General features: G+C 41.2%; 1 protein-coding gene across 1 annotated transcript in view; it reads left to right on the top strand.

Moving 5' to 3' along the window:
- Positions 1-27,124, top strand: part of pomgnt1 (protein O-linked mannose N-acetylglucosaminyltransferase 1 (beta 1,2-)) — a 49,167-nt gene extending 22,043 nt beyond the window's left edge. Inside the window, exons 6-21 of the mRNA XM_067990170.1 lie at positions 4,060-4,177; positions 4,526-4,624; positions 5,340-5,467; positions 6,834-6,904; positions 7,819-7,894; positions 8,299-8,382; positions 8,791-8,832; positions 8,986-9,044; positions 9,408-9,480; positions 12,930-13,058; positions 15,818-15,943; positions 16,391-16,455; positions 16,733-16,777; positions 17,160-17,295; positions 20,287-20,396; positions 22,147-27,124. Coding sequence (XP_067846271.1) covers positions 4,060-4,177; positions 4,526-4,624; positions 5,340-5,467; positions 6,834-6,904; positions 7,819-7,894; positions 8,299-8,382; positions 8,791-8,832; positions 8,986-9,044; positions 9,408-9,480; positions 12,930-13,058; positions 15,818-15,943; positions 16,391-16,455; positions 16,733-16,777; positions 17,160-17,295; positions 20,287-20,396; positions 22,147-22,219 — 1,434 coding nt within the window. The 3' untranslated portion in view covers positions 22,220-27,124. The remainder of the gene's footprint in view (positions 1-4,059; positions 4,178-4,525; positions 4,625-5,339; positions 5,468-6,833; positions 6,905-7,818; positions 7,895-8,298; positions 8,383-8,790; positions 8,833-8,985; positions 9,045-9,407; positions 9,481-12,929; positions 13,059-15,817; positions 15,944-16,390; positions 16,456-16,732; positions 16,778-17,159; positions 17,296-20,286; positions 20,397-22,146) is intronic.
- Positions 27,125-27,543: the final 419 nt, after the last annotated feature.

Genomic DNA, 27,543 nt, shown 5'->3' with positions numbered 1-27,543 from the left:
TTTACTTCTGTTCTCTTAACTTCTTGCCTATAAGTACTACACTGAGTTCTTGCCTATCTCTGGCTAGAGCAGTTCTTAAACTTCTGAACTGCTGTAATCGCAATGCCTGTTCCCTTCGCTCTTGCTCCTGTCGCTCTCTTTCCTGTTCTCTCTCATTTTCGCACATCTTCTATCTATCTTTTCTGATCTTGTTGAAAACACCATCTTTTATATATTGGTTTCTCAAAGTAACTCCTTATGATGCCATTTTTAGCTAATCTGTATGATGCAATTTGTTTCCCTTATTTGGTGACAATACAAATGCAAAATGCTGCGGATGCTGGAAATCTTAAATAAAAGCAAAATGTTGGAAATGCTCGGCAAGTCAGGCAGCACCTGTGCAAGACAGAGTTAACGTTTCAGGTCGATGGCTTTTCGTCAGAACTGGAAAAAGAAATTTAACAGTTTTGATAAGCAAGTACAGAGATGAGGGGTTGGGGGGGGGGGAGGAGGAGGAGGGAGATAGGGTGGAGAGCAGGACTCATTAAATGACAAAAGGAATGATGGTGCAAGGCAAAGGGGTATTAATGGGACGAATAAAGAAACAAAAGACAGGTCTGGAGAAGCTTTAAATGACAGCAGCAGAACCATTACCAGCTCCTGCTGTCTGAGAAATGGGAACAGTGGTTATGATCTGACGTTGTTGAACTCAACGTTAAGTCCGGAAGGTTGTAACGTTGAAAGATGAGGTGCTGTTCCTCAAGCTTCTGTTGAGCTTCATTGGAACAGTGTAAGAGGCTGAAGTCAGAGTGGGAGTGGGACGGAGAATTAAAATGGCAAGTGACTGGAAGCTCGGAGTCACGCTTGCGGACTGAACAGAGGTATTCAGCAAAGTGGTCTCCCCAGTGTAGAAGAGACTGCGTCATGAGCAGCGAATACAGTAAACTAAGCTGAAAGAAGTGCAAGTAAATCACTTTCACCTGGGAGGAATGTTTGGGGCCCTGGATGGTAAGAAGGGCGGCGGTGAAAGGGCAGGTGTTTCCTTCCCATGCGAGTGCAGGAGATGCGCCGTGGGAAAGGGAGTGGGTGTTGGGGGTGACCTTCAGAATGCTGAAAGAGGAAGGGAGGGGAAGAGGAAGAGGAAGGGGTGGCATTACGCTGGAGGTGGTAGAAATGGCGGTGGATGATCCGTTGAACGTGGAGGCTGGCAGGCTGGAAGGTGAGGTCAAGGGGACCCTATAGTGGGTCTGGGAGGGAGGGGAAGGGCTGAGGGCAGAAGTGCGGGAAATGGGACGGACATGGTCGAGAGCCCTGTCAACCACAGTGGAGGGGAATCCTCGGTTGAGGAAAAAGGAAGACATGTCAGAAGCACTGGTGGGGAAGGTGGGATCGTCAGAACAGATACGACGGAGACAGAGAAACTGGGAGAATGGATTAGAGTCCTTACAGGAAGCGGGGGAGGTGTATTCATGGTAGTTGTGGGAGTCGCTGGGCTTATAGTACATATTGCTGAAGGTCTACAATACCTTGGGTGCATGTCGTGTACTCATAATCAAATTTTTATTTACTTGAGAAAAGCCAGATCTGCCCATCATTTGTAAAAGCTTCTACTTTGCCTGGCTTTTAAAAATAATAGTCGTCAGACAATCCAGGTAAGGATTAGATCGCACTCGGGTTTAGTTACAAACTAAACATGATTACAGTCAGGTGCTGCTGGGCCTGATATACAGAAAGAGGCCACACATTCAAAATGATGAGGTCTTTCATTTTGTATGTATTTCGGGTGAAGAAAGGAGTTACTATTGAAACTTGGTTCTTTGTAGTGAACAGATCTGTTGTACATCTTTCCTGCCCTTGGTTATAGTATTTTACATTGTTTTTCTATGAAATCCTCATCATGTCAAATTTTTTTTAACTGATCCTAAAGATATTCAACCTGGAATTCCACCAGGCCTCCGTTTGAAAATGGAACTAAACCGTGCCATTTTGTGCAGCAATGTAAGAGTTTTTGTCACTATTGGATCATATCTATGATTTCCAGAAATCTTGTGGACTTACTTTCAAAGTGCTGGCACAGGCACGATGGGCTGAATGGCCTCCTGTGCTGTATCATTCTATGATTCTACTCGTGAAATGTAACATTAACAATGAATGGTGGATAGAGCTCAGCATTGTTCTTATACCCACCAGGCTATCAGTTTTTTTTTGCCAGAGAACCTTGAGGCTCACGTGTTCATTATCCCTGCTGTAGTTTTAGCCAGGAGAAAGGCAGGTTATCTTTAGACAATACCTAGTTCTACAGATGAGATTATCCAGCAGAGGGTGCTACACAGTAAGTAATTTCACATGCTCTATGTATAAGGTAAACTTAACTTGTCAATTTGAACCTAGTAGGGTGTCTCCATTCAAAAAAAAAATAAACTTAGATCTTAGTATGGGTGTAACTGAAGGTTGTACTCGAGCTTGTTTCTCAAACTCGTTAATGTAACTGCACAGATTCCCTTATTGTCTGTCCTTTCAGTGCATTTACTCCTCTTGGCAGTTTAGCCAATGGATATTGAACCTCTGTAACCTGATATTCTAAATGGGGAGGAAAAAATTGGGAATTTTTTTTCATTCATGGGATGTGGGCGTCGCTGGCAAGGCCGGCATTTATTGCCCATCCTTAATTGCCCTTGAGAAGGTGGTGGTGAGCCGCCTTCTTGAACCGCTGCAGTCCGTCTGGTGAAGGTTCTCCCACAATATCTGTGGGTAAGAATTTATTCAAGAAAATCATTGCCTATGGTTATCTTTTACATCAAGTAAATTTAGTGGGTGGGTAGGGGAGGGGTTCATTTTTTTTATTGTTAAGATGCCCAAGTTTGCATGAAGGTTTCTACACGAGGCCCTGATTTCTACCCCACTCTTGACAAAAGACAATAGTTGAGACATAGACATTCCAGATTGGGTTCCATGCACTGACACATGGTGCAGGTGGAGAAGAGAATTATTTAAATGTTGCACAAAAGGCTCCTGTAGAAATCTCCATGCTCTTGGTTGTAATTCTGTGTTTGGGAAATGAACAGTGCCATTTTCCTGTTTTAAAGTTTTCAGTTTGCTTTTCACAGTTTCCTTGTTCCGCCCACCCCCAAAAAAATAATTGCTGGACTGTACAGATATGAAGAGTAAGGTCAAATATGGTCAGCTTACCTGCAAGCAAAAAAAAGTTTGGTTAATGCTGAATTAGGAGAACAAGAAGGTAGAAAATTGCCCCATCTTAGGCGCTTGGTGTTTGCTTGATCTGATCTCTGGCTTTCGAGCTCAGTTGCAAATCTTTTTTATTTATTTCAAAATATTCTTTATTTCATAACATTTAAAGATACACACAGTTCAATGTTTTAAAAAAAATAATTCCAAGCAATACAGTTCAAACCAATGCAATTCGGATCGTACACAATATGATCCCATTGTTACAATTCAAAACACAGTACATACCTTCTAATACATTCTGTACAATACAAGTTGGGATTGCCTTACACGATGGGCTTTCCCCATAGAACCTTTGCATAGGTGGCACCTCGCTTAGAGCTCAGTTGCAAATCAGCTTAGTTGAAATTTAAGTCTAAGCTTACTTTGATTTTACTTGTTATCAATGGGGTTTATTTATAACCTCTGTCCCCTCCCCCAGCAGTTTGTGCCAGATGTAATTTTGTACACCCTGTACCTTGGATGTTAGTGTTTGAATAACCAGCTGTTGTTTTCAGCCTGCAATGGCTGATCTACTAATCTTGTTTTATAAAACAAGGTTTTACAAATTCACATATTTAATAAGATTTATTTTCCTAATGGCGGGCCTCACTCTTGAAGATGTTTCACAGTTCACACATACAGAAATAAGTCCAAGAAAACCCATTCTCTTGGGATAGTTACGGTATGTATCCACAGACAAGTGGCATTGTACAGGGTACATAAGGGAAAAATTGGGCCTTGATTGCTGCTGGAATGTGCTGAATTCTATTTAGCATTTCAGTTTTTATTTAGTTGATGATGGACGTACTGTAGGAAACAACTGACCTGCTTTTTTCACTTTTTTTTGTTCAGGATGAGGGATCCTTCCATCTGAAAGACACAGCTAAAAACCTACTAAAAGGCCTGGGTAGTCAGATTGCCTCATCACTCAGTTGGCGAGATATGTGGACTTTTGTGGTAAAGAAAGGAGGTGTAGTATATGTACATTTGTATAAAAATCTGATATAAGCAAGCTTCCATTGATTTACTGGTATAAGCAAATGTTAAAAAGATTGTACCAAGGAAAAAAAAAGTGGGAAAGGGACTATATTTTCTTTAAGGTAGTGAAAAATTATAGTATCACCCCTCTGTACCAGGGATTGTAGAAGATTAGCCCTTCTAAAATCCCACTGTTTGCAATGGCTTATTAATACTAGAGGTAGCAAGTGGTACAGGGGCAAGTCACATTCTTACAGTTAACAAGTACAGAAAAGGTAGATGCCCATTGAGATTTACTTGAAATCTGACTTTACAAAGTGTTCAACGTTTTTATTGTTAGGTCAAGTGTACGGTGAAAAACATTCAAAGTCTCCGGCCCTGGCCACCTGGGGAGATCCTGTTTTATTGAAGACTGAAGTTCAGCTCACTTCGGCTGAAGGTGAGTTCTTAACATTTCATGGGTTTTTTTGATATACAAGGATAAGTATATGATCTGAGCCTCACTGCATTTTAGATAACTGTTTGGTGAAACCATAATAATGACTTAATGTTTTTTAAAAAAAAAATAAAGGAGAAACCAAGATGAAGGGCCAAGACCCACAATGCAGTGTACCATCCCAGTTGAAGCATATGGCAAGTCGAGCACAATCTTCCCCCACCCAGTGACTACAAATCTGATTCCAACAGAGATTGTTGGAAAGCAAGCAAGAGCTTGCTTTTTTATTTTTATTTTTTTAACCCTGTGCCCATCCAGGGGTTGCTGAGGTCAAATATATCACCTCATTTGCTGAGATCTACCAACCTAACACAGACTAGAAATCAAAGCTGCGCCCTAACTTATTTGATTTTTTTCAAGGTTCAGGTGTTGTTTATTTTGAGCAGTTTAAAGGGATTGCACCACAGCAAAATATATATTCTTACCATTTTTATATTAAATGTTTAACTACATTTCATTTTTAAGAACTTTGATATGTCATGTAATGACATCAGGAGTGCTGAGATGTCCCTCGCGTGGTTAGGAGTAAAATCGATTGAAAGCAGTTACCAGGCTCTGAATGAAATAAATGGCAATGAATTCCAAACCAATACTTGGCGAGGGAAGCCACAGAAGATCAACGAGTATCTGTTAAAGATTGTGTGCATTTCTTTTGAAGATGCAGAGTGTCGCTGGCCAGACACAGATGCCAATCGGAGGAGGAAAACTTTCTGCAGCAAGGTGGAAGGATATGGGAGCATCTGCAGCTGTAAGGATCCTGCACCCATTGAATTTAACCCTGAGCCTGTAAGTTTTTTTTCGTCAAACTGCTTTATCAATATATTCAGTCAATCAATTGATTCCAAGCGGCTGCTATGCTTGCAGTAGGCTTGGAAAGATGACCGTGTCAGCTGCACCTGGTCTATTTGGGATTGATCAAATTGTTAACTGAATAAATCTCCTCATATCATCTGACAATCTTGACTTGTTGATCAGCCCAGCGAGCATGTGGTCATCCAAGCAGATGCTTCCGTCCAGTGCTGTAGGATCTTCCCCACAATGTGCCGTCTGATCATCTTTGTCTGAAATGGTAGGTATCCATGGATGAGACAGTGAATAAAAAGTGATATCTGGTTGAGAACAGAGCTGGAAAACTATTCGAGCTGTTGCTGACGTCAAGCTACGGGCAGGTGGCACATAAAACTGACTTGGAGCAATTGTCTTCAAAATTTTCTCCTTTCTCTTCTCTCTTCTCTTCCCTCCCCGTGTTTTAAGGAAGCATCTATCCTTTGATTTGCATCTCCATAATGGCATAACTCCAATTGGGAATCCTGTGGAGAATTGTGGGCATGACCCTGTGTCCTCCCACACTCTGTGGTGTTACAGTTGGTTTAATCATAGTTTTAGAGAGTTTTTCCATTTCCTTTGCAGGCTGCTTATCTTCATGCCAATTCCTTGAAAGTTGTCCATCTTGCAGCAAGCATGATTCTGTATCGGTTTTCCTCTTGCTGAAGGTCAAATGCCTTGCTCTGCCCCATGTTCCATCTGGTGATCCCTCTGAAAACAAATTAAACTCCAATAACAGGCAGCTCTGTTATTCCAAATTGCAACCTGGTGCTTCAGATTGCTCCTCAGTACTAGTTCTAAAGCTATTCAGTTATAAAATATTTAGGTGCTGCACTGTAGCTGCAGTGAAAGGGGGTTGATTCACATGCTGGTAAATTGCCAATCTCAAGTCATGTTGCTATGTGGTGGCACAAAATGGAGGCCAAATGCTTTTCCAAGAATGAGAAATTTGCCAGGAAAGTTATTTCTGTGCGTTGGTTGAGTCATTCCCATTGGCTGGGTCAGAGTAGCATTGAGACAGACCTGGCAACAGGTCAGCTGCAGGGGGGTGTATGATGCAGGGTGGGGAAAGAGACTGGGTAGATAAACTAATGCTTGCTCTCTTTTGCTGTGAGATGTGTAAACCACCTGGCAGAGTTGCAAGAGTCTGATTTACTCAGATCCAACAAGAGGAAAGAGAGACAAAGAATGGGATATTTTAATACAAGCCAAATATCAGAACAGTTGAAGATTACCATCTGATGTAATTTAAATCCCATTTATTTACAATTGCAATGGAACCCTTGGTACCAGGAGTAAAATTGAGTGTTGTGTTTTATTTTTGCAGTTAAAAGATAATAAAGTTTACGAGGTTCCAGTGGCGGTGATAGCTGGTAACAGGCCTAACTACCTTTACAGGTGAGATTTGGGTTCAGCATATAGATTGTACTCATGAAATTATTAATTTTGGCTGTAAAACAAGATGTTACTCCTTTTTGTGTGCTTACTGGGTATATAGTTTGCATAATTCTCTAATATTCTTTTCAAGCTCAAGGCCAGCAATTGATGTTAGTTGCAAAGCCACTTCTCCTGGGGGGAAAAAAATTGTGGATGCCAGTTAAATTTCTTTTTAATGCTGCAATAAATAGCACATTGGATCTTTACTTAAATGGTTTCCTTACTAGACATTTACTGTGAGCAACTCTTACAGTGGGTGCGTTACAACTTGCAGTCAACATTGAGATTAGTTGGCATAGTCACTAGATCACAGATAAAACGTGAAATGTAACCAAAATGTTCTGCTTTTTAAAAATGGATGTACAGTAATAAAAGTGGGACAGATAATACAAAAAACATTGTGTCTGTGGGAGGGTCCAGAATGACTGGGAATGTCTAAAGTTGCATTAATGAGGGCTGGTAGAGGACTATTTTGGACCGAACCATGAAGGTCATCACTAATACACAATTACTCCACCCAAGCTGATGTGTGCAAATACAAATAAAAACTAAATCATCATCTGGTTTGTTGCATTAGTGATGGAATTGGAATGCTTTGTCAGTTGAGTTCGAGACCATTGCATCTTAAGGGAAAACTCAATTAGTGTTGGAAGTAGAGGAAGATACAGGGCAGTGGGATTAGTTTTGGATTGCTTTAGCAAAAAGCCGGAGCCAGATGGCTGCCTACTGTGCTGTAAACTTCCATGGGTCTAAAAGCACATGGTACGAAATGTTTTCCATTTTTGATCTACTGCCTAAGAGATTATTTAGTCACCTGAAGGGAGCAGTACAAGCATGAATAAACGGTCTTCAGTGTAACTTCTCTTTTCCTGCAGAATGTTGCGCTCACTACTGTCTGCACAGGGTGTGAACCCAGAGATGATCATTGTCTTTATAGATGGTTACTATGAGGTGAGAAGCTACTGGTGTTGTTTATTATTAACAGACTTTTTTTTGCAAAAATCAAATTCTCTTTTTGAAAAATGAAACAACTATATGCAGATTTTGTTATTTTTCTCGTGAGTCTATGACTGAGCTAAATTAACTGTAGTGGAAGGGTGAATAACCCAGGATTCTGCAGCTATGTTTGTTAATTATTTCTCTCCAGCAGGCATAGTATCTCCTCTAAGCTGGACCCACTTCCCACAATGTCCAGCCTACAGTGCCCCAAAAAACATTTCTCATATGTCTGGAACTCTTTTTTGGTGTTTAAAATGCGTCGAGTTGTGATGCACAATAATTAAGCCTATTTTTAAAATAAATGTGTGTGTGTGTGTCCCTCCCACTTTGAGATACTAAATGTTTCTCTTCATCAGGAACCAATGGATGTGGTGGAGCTGTTTGGCCTGAAAGGTGTTCAGCATACGCCCATTAGTATCAAGAATGCTCGAGTCTCTCAGGTATCAGTTTCAAGTTTCAAGTTTCACCCTCCTTTAGCAAAGTGCAGCTAGAATTCTTTTTCGCAATAATGTTTCCTGGTGAGTAGTTTAAAGGTGAATTACATAGAAGTTACAATACAGAAACTAGTATGTATCAGCGTTTAACCTCCATGCAATGTGATTAAAAGTATACATGAGCTAGAAAGTCATTTACAACAGATGAAATGGCCACTGTGGTAAAATGACGGCGGGAACCCTGAATCAGACATAGTTTTCTTTGACTTCACTTCTATGTACAGGCAAAGTTTCCCTGATGTTCTGGTTAATGCAGATGAGAGCACAGTGAGGTATCACCGTTGGTCTAAATGCATAAAGAACTTGTATCACAATCGGATTTCTCTTGTAATTTTTTTTCCTTCATTTATACAGCACTACAAAGCCAGTTTGACTGCTACATTCAATTTACACCCGGTAAGCAGTGGAACATTTCTGAATTTTGAAGCTTTTAAAATTAAAACTGCTTTGCTCCTCTTTCAATAATGTTTCAGCAATTCCTTTCTAATATAATAAAAATTATAGTAGCATAGGATTAAAATGTTTATTTTTGGTATGTTATCCATTTAGGATGCAAAGTTTACTGTGGTACTGGAGGAGGACTTGGATATCTCAGTGGACTTCTTCAGGTGAGTAGGAAGTGCATATTTTTTCCTTGGTTCCCAACTAAACTAGGTGTTGTAAAACATTGCTTTATTTATAGTCATTATATTAAACTTGCTAATATTGTAGAATAGTAGAGGGCTTTTGAACTTGTATATATGTCTTCTCTTCAAAATACTCCAAGATCTGACTGCCAATATCCCAGAGTTTAACTTGATCAAAGTACACTGAGCAAGCCAATGTTTGTGCAGTATAAAATTTAACATTTTTATATATTTCCTGCTAGTTACATTTCTGACTTTGTACATTTGCTGCATGATTAGGTCAAATCCTCGTCTCTATTGGTAGCCAAGTATTCACTTATTGAGTCCATTTTATTCTCTCGCTAGTTTTCTCAGCCAAACAATCCACTTACTTGAAGATGATGAAAGTTTGTATTGCATATCTGCTTGGAATGACCAGGTAGGGCACTGCTAAATTGTATTTGGACAAGTTGTAATTTAACGCCTATACATACATCTAGATATCGGGGAGTGTAGAGGGACTTTTGCTCTGCATGTGTTGTGAACATATTGTACTTGACTTGGGAATTCTCACGTTAGTAGTAAGAAGATGAAAACTTGGTTTCATTTATCTCTGTGTGGAATTCTTCATTTTAATCAAAAGGAAAACAGATTTATTGCCAACCCCTACAAAGAACTTCCCATCCAGTCTAGTATTTAGCTATGCCGACCTAGAAGGTCCCTTCTATTCAGCATTTGTGCTGAGTTAGCTGATACTGGTGGTGAGGGAACTTTAATTAGCCTCGGGAAAGAGAAAAGTCGGCAAGTCATCCCTCTCTTGATCACTGTCCAGTGAAAAGTCAAAAACCATCTGTTTGGACGCTGGGTGAGGACAGGGCCAAGCTCAGATCTCGGATGATAGGCTCCCCACAGTTGTATAGCCTGTGGATTCTTGCTAACTCACATGTGAGAGGAGTAAGTTTTTAAGTGAGGTACCAGAGGGTTTCCAGTGCATGTGGACTTATTCCCCAGCAAAACAGTGTCATCAGGAAAGGAAGGACAAATGTTTGGGGGAAGGAGAAGAGCATAAATTACATAAAATTCCTAGAGGATAAATGTGTGACAAGTCCCTCATTTTTGTACCAAATTAAAGACCAGCATTATATATTTTTAAAAGCCAGCTTGCTGAACAGATCCATGTGCTGTCTTTTTATGTTTGTTTCTAGTTCTGCAGAATTGGCATCCTTCTTTCATATATACTGAACATAAAACTCAGTATACATCTAGACAGGATAATGTAGATTGGTTGCTTTTATGAATTATGTGTTCTAGAGATCTGATTTGGAGGTAAAAGCTCTAATGGGCCCATCTCTTCTGCCAAAACTGCCTACTATTCTAGGAACACCCTGGGGAGCAAAGATAACCTCTGACTTTTTAAAATTATATCTGCACTACCAACTGCCTCCTTTTTAAAACCCTCCGCCCTCGCCCCCTCCGCCCTCGCCCCCTCCGCCCAATGCAAGGAGTTCATGGATTTCTTGTTACTAAGATAGAGGCCATTGTTTCAGCTGTCTATGCTGCTGCTCACTTTCCCCCCCCCCCACCCAAGTTTCCACCCTAGCCTAACTCTGAAACCCTATCTATCTAGTTTATCTGCCACCTGCTCCAGTGCCATCTCAAAGCTCAACTCATCCATGAATCTCTCTTCCTGCCTCTTTGACCAAATTCCCACAAAACACCTGACCACCCAATTTCCTTTTCTGGCCTCCATATGCTAGCTGACATTGTAAATAGTTTCCTCTGCTCAGGCACTGTCTACCCTCCCCTTTTAAAACATCCAGCATCAACCTCCTCCAAAAAAACCCACCCTCAATCCTTCTCCTTGCAAACTTCCACCCCAGCTTCACCCTCCCATTCTTCTCCCCAGTCCTTGAACATCTCCTCCCAAGATCCATGCCCATCTTTCCCACAGCTCCCACTTTGAATCCCACCTCTTAGGTTTCCGCCCATCCCATAGCAGCCCTAGCCAAGGTTACAAATGACGTTTTCTATAACAATTAGTGCATTATTGCTCCTCAACCTCTCTGCAGCCTTTGACATTGTCGATCACACTATCCTCATTCAACTCCTCTCCTCTCCTCCATTGTTCAGCTCTGTGACTGCTCTAGCTTGGTTCCATTCTTGCCTTTCTGATTGTAGCCAGAACGTCTCTGCCAATGGCTTCGCTTCCCACCCCCGCACCATCATATTGGGCTTTCCCCTCCCCCGGCCCAAGGATTCAATCATAGCTCCCTTTCCTCTTTCTAGTCTACATGCCATCCCTTGGCAACATTATGTGCAGACATAAGCTTAGCTTTCACATATACACTGATAATGGCCAGCTCTACCTCTGAACCATCTCTTTCCACTCCTCCACTATATGCTGTCAGAGTATTTGTCTGACATTTGGTCTTGGGTGAGCCATAGTTTCCTCTAGACAGACATTGGGCAAGCAAAGCTATCATCTTTGACCTCTTTCAGGAACTTTACCCTTGCCACCATCTCCATTCCCCTTCCTGGCCAGTATTGGGTTGAACCAGACTGTTCTTGTCTTTTGTGTCCTATTTTACCCTGAGCTGAGCTTCTGCCCCCATATCTTCTCCATCACAGAGACCCATCTATTTCCACCTCCATAATGTTGCTTGTTTCTGCCCCTACCTCAGCCCATCTGAAACCCTCATCCATACCATTCAGACTCACTTATTCCAGTGCTACCCTGACTGGCCTCCCATCCTCTGCCTGTCATAAACTTCAGCTCATATGTATCGTATCTTGTACCAAGTTGCGCTTGCCCAATACCCCTGTCCCTGCTGACCAACATTGGCTCCTGGTTTCCCAATGCTTTAAGTCGAAAGATTTTTTCCAATCTCTGTAGCCTTCTCCAGTGCGATCACCCTTCTTCACCTTTCCCTGGCCCCCGAACATTCAGTTCCTCTGACTGGTTCCTTGTGCGTCTTTCCCCCTTCCCCTCCCCTTTGCCCCACTATTGGGGGCTGCATCTTTAGCTGTCTCGCCCCACACTTTTTGGAATTCCCTCCATAAACCCCTCTGTCTCCCTCTCATCCTGCTCAAAATCCACCTTTGTTCAAGCTTTTGATTACCCCACCTAATATCCCCTCTTTTGGTTCGGTGTGAATTTTTTTTTTTACCAATGCTATTTGAATACATCCATTGCTTGTTCTTAAAACACATACAATTTGTTCTGTTAAAAGTTTCTGTTTTCTCCCTGATTCACACATCAATACTGTAGTGAACTGGTCACAAGGTAATGTGATGCCATTCTACAAAGACGTTGCTTTTTATCAAAGTAGGTCAGCCGAACATTGTGAACACATACTTTTAATTGAGTTTTAAAAACAATCTATAACTCTTTGTATGGGCTTCCATTTGTTCTTTGAACCATCAACAGTTACCATTATTAGCAAAATGACATGCTCAAAATAGCAGCACTTTGTCTCCTCCACTTCTCTCCTTGGAGAGTGGAAGAGAAAACCACTGTAGGAAGATAGGGAGATCCTGTACTATATGCATGCACCAAGTCAGCCAGCTAAGAAATGGAACTGATGGCACCTCTAGTGGCAATGTCTCTTCAAACTAACTATACCAAACTAAGCTAGAGAAAATAGTTTAGATATTTTGGGAAGGGGATCGGAGGGCTTTGCAAAAACTTCAGTTTTAAAGTACGTTGATGCACGCAAGCTCTCTTACTAGATATATGCTAAAAGATTGTTTTGCTTGCTGCTGTGCAGGTCAGAAATATATAATTTGATAATTCTGCTAGTACCTGATTACTTGCTGCTCTCCATGCCCATGGTTGAGAAGTGAACAGTTATAGCAATCTAATGTTTTGTTTTATTTTACCTTTTTTAGGGGTATGAGCACACAGCAGAGGATATTGCTCTGCTCTATCGAGTGGAGAGTATGCCAGGGCTTGGCTGGGTTTTAAAGAAGAGCCTTTATAAAGATGAGCTGGAGCCAAAATGGCCAACCCCAGAAAAGGTAGGGTGTGTTAAATATAGTTTAATCCCTTAAATCCATAAACTGGGAGTGGTTTTCTGTGAATTGATCCATTTGGCAATTTGCATTGTATTTTAATGATCACCCAGAGTGTGACAAACTGGAAGAGTTCTGTCCTCATTCCTCTTATTACAGATTCAAGATCCAGCAGAGACGAACTCCACAACCTGCTGTGAATTCTCGAGACTTGAGCAGTTTGTCTTTAATGACCATTTTGAGAAAAAAAACATGAAGGGAAATTAGCTGCACTACATTTGTCATTAAACTAACACATGTTTCCTATCAACAATTTGTGGAGTAGTGCAACTGTCCAAACAGTAAAGGAGTCTATATTCTGTGGATTTGTAGTGGGGATGAGAGACTAAACAGAGGGGGGGAAAATGCAGAACACCCCCCAGTTGAAAGGAATGTTCTCTCTGTTCAGTTCCTATTTTCTTGGGAACAAAGCAGCTCCTCAGAGAATGAAAATCCATTTAATGGCTCAATCAGAACAATTTATACACTGGAGTTTTATACGCGGTAGATGATCAGCAGCACTCCTTTTAGATTCAGACCATTAATTGACTATTTTCTCTGTCAATTAAGTTTTGCTCACCGTGAACCAGTTCTCTCGTATCTGACTGCTTATGAATAGTTAATGAGAAACCATAGTGACCCGATAAAAACCTAATTAGCTTGCTTAGACTGATTGTGGACTTTTTTTTTATACCTAACTTGTGATCTAGGAAGTGGAGCAAGAGGGAAAACTAGTGTCCTTGAAGCTAAAGGCACTTTGTGCGCATACTTGACCTATGTGAGTAGTTGATTGCAAGGGTTGTGCTTTCTGATACGCCAGAGCCTTATCTATGAGGGTTGTTGCAAGTATAATTGTTGTCAGAATATCTTCAATGGTAGTGTTTACGATGAGTCAGAGGCTATACTAATCTAGTAAAGTTCTGTACAAAGTATTAAAGGGAAGTGTCAGTAAAACCAACAGGAGCCATTCATTCACTCTTACAGACACACTTTTTAATATAGATAGAACTTTTAATATAATGAATACTTGTTAAAATGTAATAACCCCACCCCATTTTAAATAAATGTTAAGTACAGGGCTAACTTAGCTATTCTCTGCTATTTGGAATATAATCCACTGCACCTGAAGGGTAGCCCTCAAAGCTGTGTTGGTACAGCCAGAATGCTCCTGGCACTGACATCATGGGCAGGTATCGCAGTACACACGGACACAACTGCTACTCAAAACATTCCCCAGGATTATCCAAAGCCGAACCACTCAGTAGCGCACACTCACAACCACAGCTTACGCTGCACCATGTATGCTGTTATGCTATGAATGCCACATATGTCAGTGCATAATTACCAAAGAACAATGAGAGAAAATCTATGAACAGCACCTCTAATATGTTTTTTCCAGTAGCTCCATCAATATTCACCTTTTTCAATGATATGCGCTTCTTCTGTGACCACTGTCAAAACTATTAGAAAGTGATTTTTATTGCTTAAACTCTGCTGCTCGTATCCTATCTCGCACCAATCCCGCTCACCCATCACCCCCATCCTCGTAGGCCTATGTTTGACTCTGTTTCCCAGCACCTCAAATTAAAAATCCTCATTCTTGTATTTAAACCATGTCATAGCCTCACTCCTCCCTATCTCTTACTTCCTCCAAAACTTTCCACTACTCTGACTCCACCATCGCTGAGTCTCCCATTATCAATATCTTGGGAGTTCACCATTGACCAGAAGTTTAACTGGACCAACCATTTCAATACCGTGGCTACGATTAGTGGCTCACCACCTGACCTAAGCCTTCGCCAAAGCCCTTTCTCTATTGATGAGGGTCAAGTCAGGAGTGTAATGGAATACTCCCCACACACAGTAGCTGCAGTATGTATGGTGTACAGAATACACTGCATTAACTCAACAAGCTTCCTTTGATAGCACCTCCCTCCCCTGCGACCTATACCACTAAGAAGAGCAAGGGCCGCCATGTTGTGGGAACTTCATCACCTCCAAGTCACACACCATTCTGATTTGGACATCTGTCGCAGTTCCTTCATTGTCGCTGGGGCAATAGCCTGGAATTTCTTACCTAACACAATTGTGGGAGCATCAGCGCCACAAGGACTGCAGCAGTACAAAGAGAAGGCCTGCCACCATCTTAGCCTTGCCACAGTCACCTATATCCCAGAACATTTTTTAAAAAATGGAATCTGCTAATACCAACTGTAATTTCTAGGCTAGCTGGTTAGATGGGTACTGTTTTATAAATATTCCCTCAATTAACTGCAGTTTTGTTTCTACCCAGTGCTTAAAGTTTATTTATTTAATTTCCTTAACCATTGTGTACTATTTGTATATTACAGACAAAAGTAAACTAATTTTTGTTTAGAGCTCATCTTGTGTATCAATAATTTGGTACAGTATAAACGTTGAACTTGGAGACATAGCTTTTTCAAACCTTCCGATTTGGTGCTACGCTACTATCTGATGAGGTGTGAATTCATATTCTCCATTCTCCGAATAAAATTGTTGAGTTTGTCATTGGGAGGGGTTCCTTATTGTGGATAGTACATAAGTCTGATTGGCATTGAAACAGGGCCAGGACAAGTACACCCCTGCAGCTCAGGTGTATTATTAGGCACAAAGAGACCTGGAGAAGAGTAAATAAAAACATTGCTAGCTGTCTTTGTACTTTATTTGAAGAAAATCTTTGATCATCTTTTCTGACTTCTTTACAGCTCTGGGACTGGGACATGTGGGTGAGAATGCCTGAGCAAAGAAAAGGTCGGGAGTGTATTATCCCAGATGTATCCAGATCTTACCATTTTGGGATTGTTGGACTCAATATGAATGGTTATTTCCACGTGAGTAATGGGTAGTTTTGTATTTCTAATTGCATTAATGTAAAACTGCTCTGATGGAATACTTGGGGGATGATCAGGCCAATTGTTCTGTTGCTACTGCTGCAGCAGCTGATATGAGTTACGATCTTCCTAGTCTGTTGGCTTTTGCACACAAGAACACTTTTTAAACAGTATTTTAAAATTAGTAACCACTTCATACATTGATGTAGAAGTTTTTTTAAAACACGTCTAAGTTGAATTAGTTTTACATAACTTTAGGAGAATGTTATATGTGAATAATTATTCCTTGATCAAGTTGGGAGTGGGTAAGGATTAAAAGAATAAAGTGAAGTGTGCTTTCATGTACATTTGGACCTGCTAGATACATTCCAAATATATATATGAAACAATTTGTGCAGTTACAAACACAACACACTGATTTAAAAATTCTAACTTTTTTTATTGAAGGAAGCCTACTTCAAGAAACACAAGCTCAACACCGTTCCAAGTGTGCAGCTCAAAAATATAGATAGGTTTGTGTGATACTTCTATCCATTGCTCGCCCTTTCCTCGCCTCTCTCATTTCCCGTGTCTGCTGAGTAGTTTTGTGTGTATTTTAAAAGATCTTACCAGCTGGCTTTTATTTTTAACTTTTTTTTAAACTGGGTTTTAATTCAATACTTATAGCTAGATCAAAGTGCGTGTAGCTTTTACATTTTATACAAATGATTTTTCAGTTTGAAAATATTTTTAAATGATTGGTAAAATATCTTTGACATGCTCATGGACTCAAATTTGATACCTTTACAGTCTGAAAAAGGATGCCTATGAGACTGAAATTCACAAACTGCTAAGGTAAGACTTGTTTCATTGAAGTATAAAACTATCTTCCTGCTTTCTTTCCTTTTTGTTTCTGACTGTATTTCCTGCTGAGTATTTGTGGCCAATAAGAGTGCAGGTTCTAAAACCAGTTTTCAGCTATGGTATTCTGGTCATTTTTTTTCTTCATTTTAAACATTTTTAAAGGCACCTGTGCTAGTAAAGTGAACATTTTCTCACTTGGCTTACCGATGTTATTAAACAGAGGTTAGGTTTAGTAAGTCTTGGTTAAAAGACTTGTCATCCCAAAAGCTTGTGTTGATCAATCTGTCCTGTAATAGTCAACTTAATAAAGTCACACACAATATTTCTAAAGACTGTCTGGGTTACTGCTACTAATTGGTTGTTATTCCTGCAGTGAAGCCAAGGTTCTAGACCACAGCAAAAACCCCTGTGAAGATAGTTTTATTCCAGACACTGAAGGAAAAATCTACATTATGTATATTAGAATGGAGCAGGAAGCTGATTTTACAACATGGACACAGTTAGCTAAGGTAAGTGTGAAATGTGCTTTTTTAAAAAAAAAATAGCTGACCATGGGCTGGATTTTTCTTGCTGGGGTAGAGTTCCAATGCGGTGAGACTTCCGCCCTGACCCATTTTCCTGGGTTGCGGGTCATTTCCGATGCATGGAGGGAATGTGGCAATGCCCAGCTGCAAAATCTTGGCGATGCAGCAACACCAAAAGAGTCCCAACGGTCGGTAATCAGCTGCTCTGCGGGCATTGGCGGAGACTGAGGCTCAGGGCCTACTGCTACCTTCCACATGACAGCTCTGTGAAACAGTGGTAAGAGTCGCAGGCGCCACTAGAATCCGCTGGGGACCTGGGCCCGGCCCTACTGCCACTTGCATGCGGTGGGTATGGAAGGAGTATTCAACAGTGGTCTCGACGAGAGAGAGGGAGTGTGGAAATGTAGGTAAGGTAGCAGCAATAGCTCGCACTGGCTGAATTTTCCCTCATTCTCTGCAACTATCCTGCCTGAAATCTCTAGCCCACGGTCTTGGCATTTCCTCTTCTATCCTTTTTTTTTCCTGGTGTTGCATGTAAATGGCCCCCTTTTGTGTCCATTTGGACAGGATACATCCCAAAACTTGCTCTGCACAGGGACAGTTTACCCTTACCATTTCTGGTCTTTATTCCCTCCTCAGGAGATTACTTTCTCTTGTCTGTTTTTTTTAAAAACAGGAAGTGATCTGTGAATCTAAGTTTAGCTGATGCAAGGTCTGGTGGTGTTTTCTGTGCATTGGGTGACCTAAGGGGGCATCTGTAGTAACTGTAATAAGGCCCTTCATGAGAGCAAAGAAAAATTTGGGAGAATTGTACTGCGGTGCCAGAAAAGTCTCAGATTTCCCATGACTGCAGGGCTTGGTTCATCAGTGGTGGCACTCTCTACTGAGTCGGAAGGTTGTGGGTTCAAGTCTACTCCAGAGACTTGAGCACGTAATCCAGCTGAGGGAGTTCAGTACTGACGGAGGTGTCATCTTTCAGATGAGACATTAAACTAAGGCTCCGTCTGGCCCCTCGTGGACATAAAAGGTCCCATGGCACAATTTGAAGAGCAGGAGAGTTCTCCCGGTGTCCTGACCAATATTTATCCCACATCGCTAAAACAGATAATCTGGTCAATATTTCATTGCTGTTTGTGGGAACTGGCTGTGCGCAAATTGGCTGCCACATTTCCTTATATTATAACAGTGACTACACTTCAAAAGTACTTTGTTGGCTGTGAAGTGCTTTGGGACGTCTTGAGGATGTGAAAGGTGTTGTAGAAATGTAATATTTTTCTTTTTTTAAAATGAGACCTTGTGTGAAGCATTCTGGGACAGCAGCTGAATGTCAAACAATGAACTCTGCTGTTGAGATATGTACATAACCCACTGACAGACCATGTATCTTAGGCTGAAAACTACAACTCAAGTTTCTTGATCAACAAATTGTATCTGAAAATGTGACCAATTTATATTATGTTTCTGAATTCTGAAGTCATTAATGTAAATCACAATACTGATCCCCCATCCTGAATTAATTCTTCAAATAATTACTGCAGCCACACACTGCAGGAATGTATTGGCAAATGCAAATTCCTTTTTTGCTATCATCCTTTTTTAAAATAATTCCCAGAGGAACTATATATAAGTTTGGGTGCTAGTAAAGCTGCCTGAAGGGAGTCTAAGGCAGTGGTGAATTCATTGCAGATTCAAGAGTGAAGCTCACCATTGTGAACTTGTGGAGGAGAGACAAGAGTGTCAGCGTAAATTGGGAGAAGAGGAGAAGGTGGATGGTGCTGGTGTTAACTGCAAGGTGGGGAGGGAGAAGAAGAGAGTGCTAGTATAAACTGGTGGGGAGGGAGAAGAAGAGAGTGCTAGTATAAACTGATGGAGGGGGCAGAGAAGAGAGTGCTAGTATAAACTGGTGGAGGGGGCAGAGAAGAGAGTGCTAGTATAAACTGGTGGAGGGGGCAGAGAAGAGAGTGCTAGTATAAACTGGTGGAGGGGGCAGAGAAGAGAGTGCTAGTATAAACTGGTGGAGGGGGCAGAGAAGAGAGTGCTAGTATAAACTGGTGGAGGGGGCAGAGAAGAGAGTGCTAGTATAAACTGATGGAGGGGGCAGAGAAGAGAGTGCTAGTATAAACTGGTGGAGGGGGCAGAGAAGAGAGTGCTAGTATAAACTGGTGGAGGGGGCAGAGAAGAGAGTGCTAGTATAAACTGATGGAGGGGGCAGAGAAGAGAGTGCTAACATAACTGGAGGGGGCAGAGAAGAGAGTGCTAGCATAACTGGTATGGTACTTTTGATTGTTGTTTACTCTCATCTACATCAAGCTACTCATACTTTTAGATGTCATCCTTGGCTCAGTGGTAGTACTCTGGCTTCTGAGTCAAAGTCGTGGGTTCAAGCCCTACTTCAGAGACTTGAGCACATAATCTAGGCTGACCCTTCAGTGTAGTACTAGCTGCACTATATCTGAGGTGCTGTCTTTTGGATGAGACATTAAACCGAGGTCCCGCCTGCTGCCTCAGGTGGACATAAAAGGTCCAATGCCACGATTCGAAGAGCATGGGAGTTCTTCTGGTGTCCTGGCCAACATATATCCTTCAACTAACATCATTAATACCAATTATCTGGTTACTTATCTCCGTTTGTGGGATCTTTCTGTGCACTAATTTACTGCTGTGTTTGCCTACATTATGCTTCAAAAGTACTTCATTGTCTGTATGGCTGAGGTTATGAAAGGTGCGACATAAATGCGAGTCCTGTCGTGCTCTTGCAAAGCTCTCTCTCGCGCTTTCGCTCTCCCTTTCGTGCGCACTCTGTCTTATCTGCAATAAAGAAATGGAGAACAAGGGTATTTAGTGTAGGAGTTGATTAATTATAGATAATTTAAATTGTTTTGTCAAATGTTGCCTCATTCCAGTGGATCTTATGACTCCTGTCCTTGTGGCTTATTCTAATTGTTTTTTAAAAAAAAATGTAATTGTATTTTCAAGTGCCTGCACATCTGGGATCTAGACGTCCGAGGTAACCACAAAGGCATGTGGCGGCTGTTCAGAAAGAAGAACCACTTGCTTGTCGTGGGGACACCTTCTTCTCCTTATTCGTAAGTACTGTTCTCCCATCAAGGTGTTATTCAATTAAATTAATATTTTATGAAACTCTTTGTTATCTTGCTTTATTTAAGAATTTGCTGATCAGGTAGAAAATTTCCTTTTAGTGCTAAATGAAAAGTATGATGTGGAGATGCCGGTGATTGACTGGGGTTGGCAAATGTAAAGAATCTTACAACACCAGGTTATAGTCCAACAAATTTATTTGAAAATCACAAGCTTTCGGAGGCTTTCTCCTTCGTCAGGTGAATGTGGAAATGAAATCCTTGAACGTTTAGCATTTATATTCAGAGAACAATACCTGGTGATTACAGATAATCTTTCCATCTGCCCGTTGTCAAGGCAATCAAAGTGTTTAGACAGAGAGGTGTTACCTACAGGACCACCGAATACACAAACGGCCAGAACACAAAACAGAGAGAGAGAGGGAGAAACATTCTAAAGGAAGAGAAAGACAGAAAATGACCCGTTGTATTAAAAACAGATAACTTTTATTCGCTGGTGGGGTTACGTGTAGCGTGACATGAACCCAAGATCCCAGTTGAGGCCGTCCTCATGGGTGGGGAACTTGGCTATCAATTTCTGCTTGACGATTTTGCGTTGTCGTGTGTCTCCAAGGCGGCCTTCGAGACACACGACAACGTACCATGCTCTGGGGCATCCTTTCCTGCAACGTATGAGTTAGACAACGTTGGTCGAGTCACAGGAGTATGAACCATGTACCTGGTGGGTGGTGTCCTCTCGTGTGATGTTGGTATCTGTGTCGATGATCTGGCATGTCTTGCAGAGGTTGCCGTGGCAGGGTTGTGTGGTGTCGTGGACGCTGTTCTCCTGAAAGCTGGGTAATTTGCTGCGAATGATGGTCTGTTTGAGGTTGGGTGGCTGCTTGAAGGCGAGTAGTGGAGGTGTGGGGATGGCCTTAGTGAGGTGTTCGTCGTCATCGATGACATGTTGAAGGCTGCGGAGAACATAGCGTAGTTTCTCCGCTCCGGGGAAGTACTGGAGTCAAGGACATTCAGCCACCGATCTTCGGGTAAGCGTTCTCCAAGGCGGCCTTCGAGACACACGACAACGCAAAATCGTCGAGCAGAAATCGATAGCCAAGTTCCGCACCCATGAGGACGGCCTCAACCGGGATCTTGGGTTCATGTCGTGCTACACGTAACCCCAACAGCGAATAAAAGTTATCTGTTTTTAATACAATGGGTCATTTTCTGTCTTTCTCTTCCTTTAGAATGTTTCTCCCTCTCTCTCTCTGTTTTGTGTTCTGGCCGTTTGTGTATTCGGTGGTCCTGTAGGTAACACCTCTCTGTCTGAACACTTTGATTGCCTTGACAACGGGCAGATGGAAAGATTATCTGTAATCACCAGGCATTGTTCTCTGAATATAAATGCTAAACGTTCAAGGATTTCATTTCCACATTCACCTGACGAAGGAGAAAGCCTCCGAAAGCTTGTGATTTTCAAATAAATTTGTTGGACTATAACCTGGTGTTGTAAGATTCTTTACAAATGAAAAGTAAGCATCTTTCAATGACTAAATGCAGCAGAATCCTATTGTGTACAATTGTTCAGGACCTGTGGATGTGGTGGAAGGAGGCACATTGCTTTGTGCTGCAGTATGATGGAGTGAAGACTTATTCTTAAATCTTTCACAGAATAAGGCAAACATCATCGGCAGCAAGTGTTCTGTTGAAAATTAGGAGCATAATATGAATCATTTTCCCATTTGTTTTTTGACAGGTTAAAGAAGCCTGCTTCAGTTACCCCCATATACATTGAACCACCTCCAAAGGAAGATGTGGAATTGAATTGAGGACGGGCAGTCCCCATTTTTGTAGCAAGGAGTCTCCTATGACGAGCATGACAATTTTAAACCACTATGTTTAATGTACAGTTACCGTGGTGTTCTCATGCTGGTTTATAACGGTCAGCTTTAACTAAAGAAAACAAATTGTTACTTGCAGCTAAAACTTGATTACATGTAAAACTACTATAGACTTAGTTTTGTAAATTATGGATTGAAATATTTATTTTACTGAAATGGTACAAAAGCTCAAACTGTGTGCATTTCCTGAAGTACAGTATTAGCAACATCAATCGTGGTTAGAAAGTTAAACCGATGTATCCCAGAAATGATGAATGGAGTTCTAATTCATTCTAGCAAACTGTTATAACTAATAAGTGGAGAATTTGAGAGAATAGATCCCTTCAAACTAGTGTTTTATTTCTTTGTCATGAATTACTTTTTAACTACATTAATTCTCTGCTCATGATTGTATTTTGTACTGCATAACAGGATGTTGGCAACCATTTTAACACACAGCCATGTAGCGTCACAGAATTTACTTCTGGAGATAAATAAACCACTATAAATAAGCCATCTGTCCACAGATAATGTGTGGTATAAAGCTGAGATATCGAAGTTGAACTTGATTTGTGGTCAGTTTTTTTTTCCCAAAACTTAGAATCATAGAATGGTTACAGCTTGGAAGGAGGCCAGTCAGCCCATCGAGTCCGTGCTGGCTCTGCTAGTCGCACTCTCCTGCCCGATCCCTGTAGCCCTGCAAATTTTTTCCTTTCAAGTACGTATCCAATTCCCTTTTGAAAGCTACGATTGAATCTGCCTCCACCACCCCCTCAGGCAGTGCATTCCAGATCCTAACCACTTGCTGTGTAAAAAAAAAAGGTTTTTCTCATGTCACCTTTGGTTCTTTTGCCAATCACCTTAAATCTATGTTCTCTGGTTCTTGACCCCTCTGCCAATGGGAACAGTTTCTCTCTATCTACTCTGTCCAGACCTTCTTGATTTTTGAATACCTCTATCAAATCTCCTCTCAACCTTCCCTGCTCTTAGGAGAACAACCCCAGCTTCTCCAGTCTATGCATGTAACTGAAGTCCCTCATCCCTGGAACCATTCTAGTAAATCTCCCCTGCACCCTCTCTAAGTCCTTCACATCCTTCCTAAAGTGCGGTGCCCAGAACTGGACACGATACTCCAGTTGTGGCCGAACCAGTGTTTTATAAAGGTTCATCATAACCTCCTTGCTTTTGTACTCGATTTATAAAGCCCAGGATCCCGTATGCTTTTTTAACCTGCCCTGCCACCTTCAACAATTTGTGCACATATACCCCCAGAATTGTACCCTTCAGTTTATATTGCCTCTCCTTGTTCTTCCTACCGAAATGTATCACTTCACACTGTATCTGCGTTGAATTTCATCTGCCATATGTCCACCCATTCTACCAGCCTGTCTATGCCCTCTTGTAATCTATCACTATCCTCCACACCCAAGTTCAAGTCATTCATATATATGAAAAAAAGCAATGGTCCTAGTACCGACCCCTGGGGAATACCACCGTATACCTCCTTCCAGTCTGAACAACAACCGTTCACCATTACTCTCTTTCCTATCACTTAGCCAATTTTGTATCCATGCTGCCACTGCCTCCTTTATTCCATGGGCTTCAACTTTGATGATAAGCTTATTATGTGGCACTTTATCAAACGCCTGTTGGAAGTCCATATACACCACATCAACTGCTTGCCCTCATTGCCCCTCTGAGTTACCTCATCAAAAAACTCAATCAAGTTGGTTAAATGTGAATTGCCTTTAACAAATGCGTGCTGGCTTTCCTCTATTAGCAGTCACTTGGACAAGTGTGGATAATTCTGTCCTGGATTATAATTTCTGAAAGTTTCCTCACCACTGAGGTTAAACTGATTGGCCGGTAGTTGCTGGGTTTATCCTTGCACCTTTTTTTGAACAAGGATGTAACATTTGCAATTCTCCAGCTCTTTGGCACCACCCCAGTATCTAAGGATAATTGGAAGATTATGGCCAGCAATTTCCACCCTTGCTTCCCTCAGCAACCAGGATGCATCCCATCTGGATCAGGTGACTTATCTACTTTAACTACAGCCAGCCTTTCTAGTATCTCCTCTTTATCAATTTTTAGCCCATCCAGTATCTCAATCACCTGTACACTTACTGCAATTTTGGCAGCATCTTCTTCCTTGGTAAAGACAGATGCAAAGTACTCATTTAGTACCTCAACCATGCCCTTGTCCTACATGCGTGGATCTCCTTTTTGGTCTCTAATCGATCCCACTCTCCATTTACTACCCATTTACTATTTACATGTCTATTGAAGAATTTTGGATTCCCTTTTATGTTGGCCGCCAGTCTATTCTCATGCTCTGTCTTCGCCCCTCATTTTCTTTTTCGCCTCTCCTCTAAACTTTCTATATTCAGCCTGGTTCTCACTTGTATTTTCAAGCTTCCATCTGTGGTACGCCCCTTTTTTCTGCTTCATCTTACTCTCTACTTCTTCTCATCCAGGGAACTCTGGTGTCCTACCTTTCTCCCTCATGGGAATGTATGTAGACTGTACCTGAGCCATTTAAAGGCTGCCCATTGTTCATTTACAGTTTTACCTGCTAATCTTAGATTCCAATTTACCCGGGCCAGATCCGTTCTCATCCCATTGAAATTGGCCCTCCTCCAATTGAGTATTTTTACTTTGGAGTAGTCCATGTCTTTTTCCATAGCTAAACCTTATGATACTATGATCACTGTTCCCCCACTGACACTTGCTCCACTTGGCCCGCCTCATTTCCCAGAACCAGATCCAGCAATACCTCCTTCCTCGTTGGGCCAGGAACATACTGGTAACTGGAAACTTTGGGCAAAGGAGTAGTTATCTTACAGCGTACTGGACAGATGTATTTAAAAATGTTCCCTTTGGAGAATAAGGGCACTGTCCAGTCTAGCTCTAATCCTTATAGATTGGAAGTCCCAAGTTTGTGTTCAGTTAGTTGAACCCAACTTGGTCAGTGATTGCTATTCAGTGACCCCCGCTGGAAAGCATGTATACGTGCACATCTTGGATTGGGCTTGATTGTTGTGCCACCTGTGACCAAATAGCCCATTCCATCAACACTTGCTGTTTACATTCTCGCATGATGGATGAAGGAACCAGGAGAATGCTGGTACCTTTTGAAACTATAGTGCCTTTTGGGGAGGGGGGAAATCTCCTGAAGAATTCTCTGAAGATTTCAATCTGTGTACTTCAGATATTAGTGCAGTTAGTTCCCTTTTGAGAATTTGTGTCTTTTCCAGTTTGTACTCCTGCACAATGCTGACTGAGTTAGCTACTATATATTAAATAAAATAATGTAGTTCAGGCCTTGATTGCTTCATAAAATGAATAAAACTACTGATTCAAACTAACAAGATTACTGGATTGTATGAAGTAACCCTAGCTTTATTAAAGTATTTTTTAAAACTAACATCTCTCTTTACACTTTTAAATTTGACATTTGTAGTAAGTATGTGGTATAATTGGATAATCTGTTCTGGTATAAAATGCTCACCTTTTAATGATGGATTTTTGTATATGATACGGAAATTGAGTGACATTGGGATGGACCTTTTTGAGTTTAGATAAACTAGTTATTTGAATGTGAGCGTTTCATAATGTACTAAGTTTAGCTTCTTTGGAACTGAGCTTTTGACTGCTGATCGTGGGTCCCAATCAGCTACAGATGGATCCACCTGGATATGTTACCTCCAAACAGTTTTTATAAATCTGACAGCAAAGGTAACAATGCTTCAAATAATTGCACAGTTTCGATAAAGGGTTTCCTGAACACTTTTTTTTTCTAAGTTTGTAGAAATGCCAGTTTTCAAGCCACCAAAAACATAGTGTCATGGTTAATATAGTACTGTGAGTTTATCAGGTGTTGATTCTCAGTGTTTCTGCTATCTATAGGATCTATCTTATAGTTTATGATGCCCTCTGACAATCACATCCCAATCACTAGTTTTAGTTTTGAGCTTTGTCATGATGAAGCTGGATTTTTCAAGTGATTCTCTTTCTGAATGATGGTGTATAGACTGCGATCCATTACGACGGTAATTAATCTGACAGTTTTGAAATCCATAGTAGTGTCAAACAGGAGTGTGTTTTGGCATTAACACTCTTTAGTATATTCTTCTTTGTGCTGTTTTGTCATGCTTTCTCATCCACTGCTGAAGGTGTATTACTCCATACAAGATCAGATGGAAAACCCTTTAATATTGCATGCTTAAGAACAAAAGGCAAAATCAGAAACCTGTTAGAACTTTTTGCTGATGATGCAGTGCTGTCCCATATTGTGAAGTGGAGCTCAAACAACTTCAATAGCTTTTAGCTAGCTTCCGATCAATTTAGCCTAAGCGTCAGTCTAAAGAAGACAATGATCATAGCACAAGGTGTGTTGACTGCACTACGCTAGAAGTTGTACACAAGTTTGGCTACCTTGGATCAACTGTATCGGATAACTTATCTCTAGATGAACTAAACTCTCTCATCAGAAAGGTAGCAACCACATTCCGCCAATTGACTGTATGGAATAATGAGGTTAATATTGAAAACCACGATACGGGTCCACCAAGCTTTTGGTCATCCCTCCTAATCTCCTTCGGCTCGGTGTTCAATTTTTCCTAATGCATCTGTGAAGCATTAAAGGTGCTATATTAATGCATGTTGTTATAGTAGAAGCTAGAACAGTGTAAAGGCAGAGTGTGCTTTGAACTAAGGTCACAGGTACTCTGGTTTTGTATTTGTTTGGCAAGCTGGTGCCAATGTAGGGGTCTGCTGACTATTACTATTCAACTGCCATGTTTTGGGTTTCAGCTCTGTTGCTGTTAAATAAATAAATGACTTTAAAAATTATTTCAGTGGTGGGTTGAGCTTGCGTGGAGCTGTGCTGAGCAACTCCAGTTTGATGGCGTGAATGTGGTTGGCTCCTGAATTGAATTGTGCTTGGATCTGTTGCAGTGAAATCTGGCCAACTCTTCAGCTACGTATTCAAAACTGCTAGGGTTGTACCTTTTCATAGCTGTAATTACATTTATGAAACAGTGTAAACTTCTCCCCCAAACCCCTTCTTTATAAGAGAACAAATATTCTGAGTGAAGGGACTTCTTGTACCCCATTTTCTATGCTGCTACTCTATTGTCAGCTGGGTAAATGAGGCAGTGCAAATCAAAAGAGGTGGCGTGTGATGTGCAGCGCTGCATCTGATCATTCATATTGCCATTGTGGCCTTGTTTTTTGATCACGATAGTTCAGGTACTGAAGTGCTCGAATCT

The sequence above is a fragment of the Heptranchias perlo genome, chromosome 9, assembly GCF_035084215.1.
Source record: "Heptranchias perlo isolate sHepPer1 chromosome 9, sHepPer1.hap1, whole genome shotgun sequence".
Lineage (NCBI taxonomy): Eukaryota > Metazoa > Chordata > Chondrichthyes > Hexanchiformes > Hexanchidae > Heptranchias > Heptranchias perlo.
This window is presented reverse-complemented; position numbering and strand designations above follow the sequence as displayed.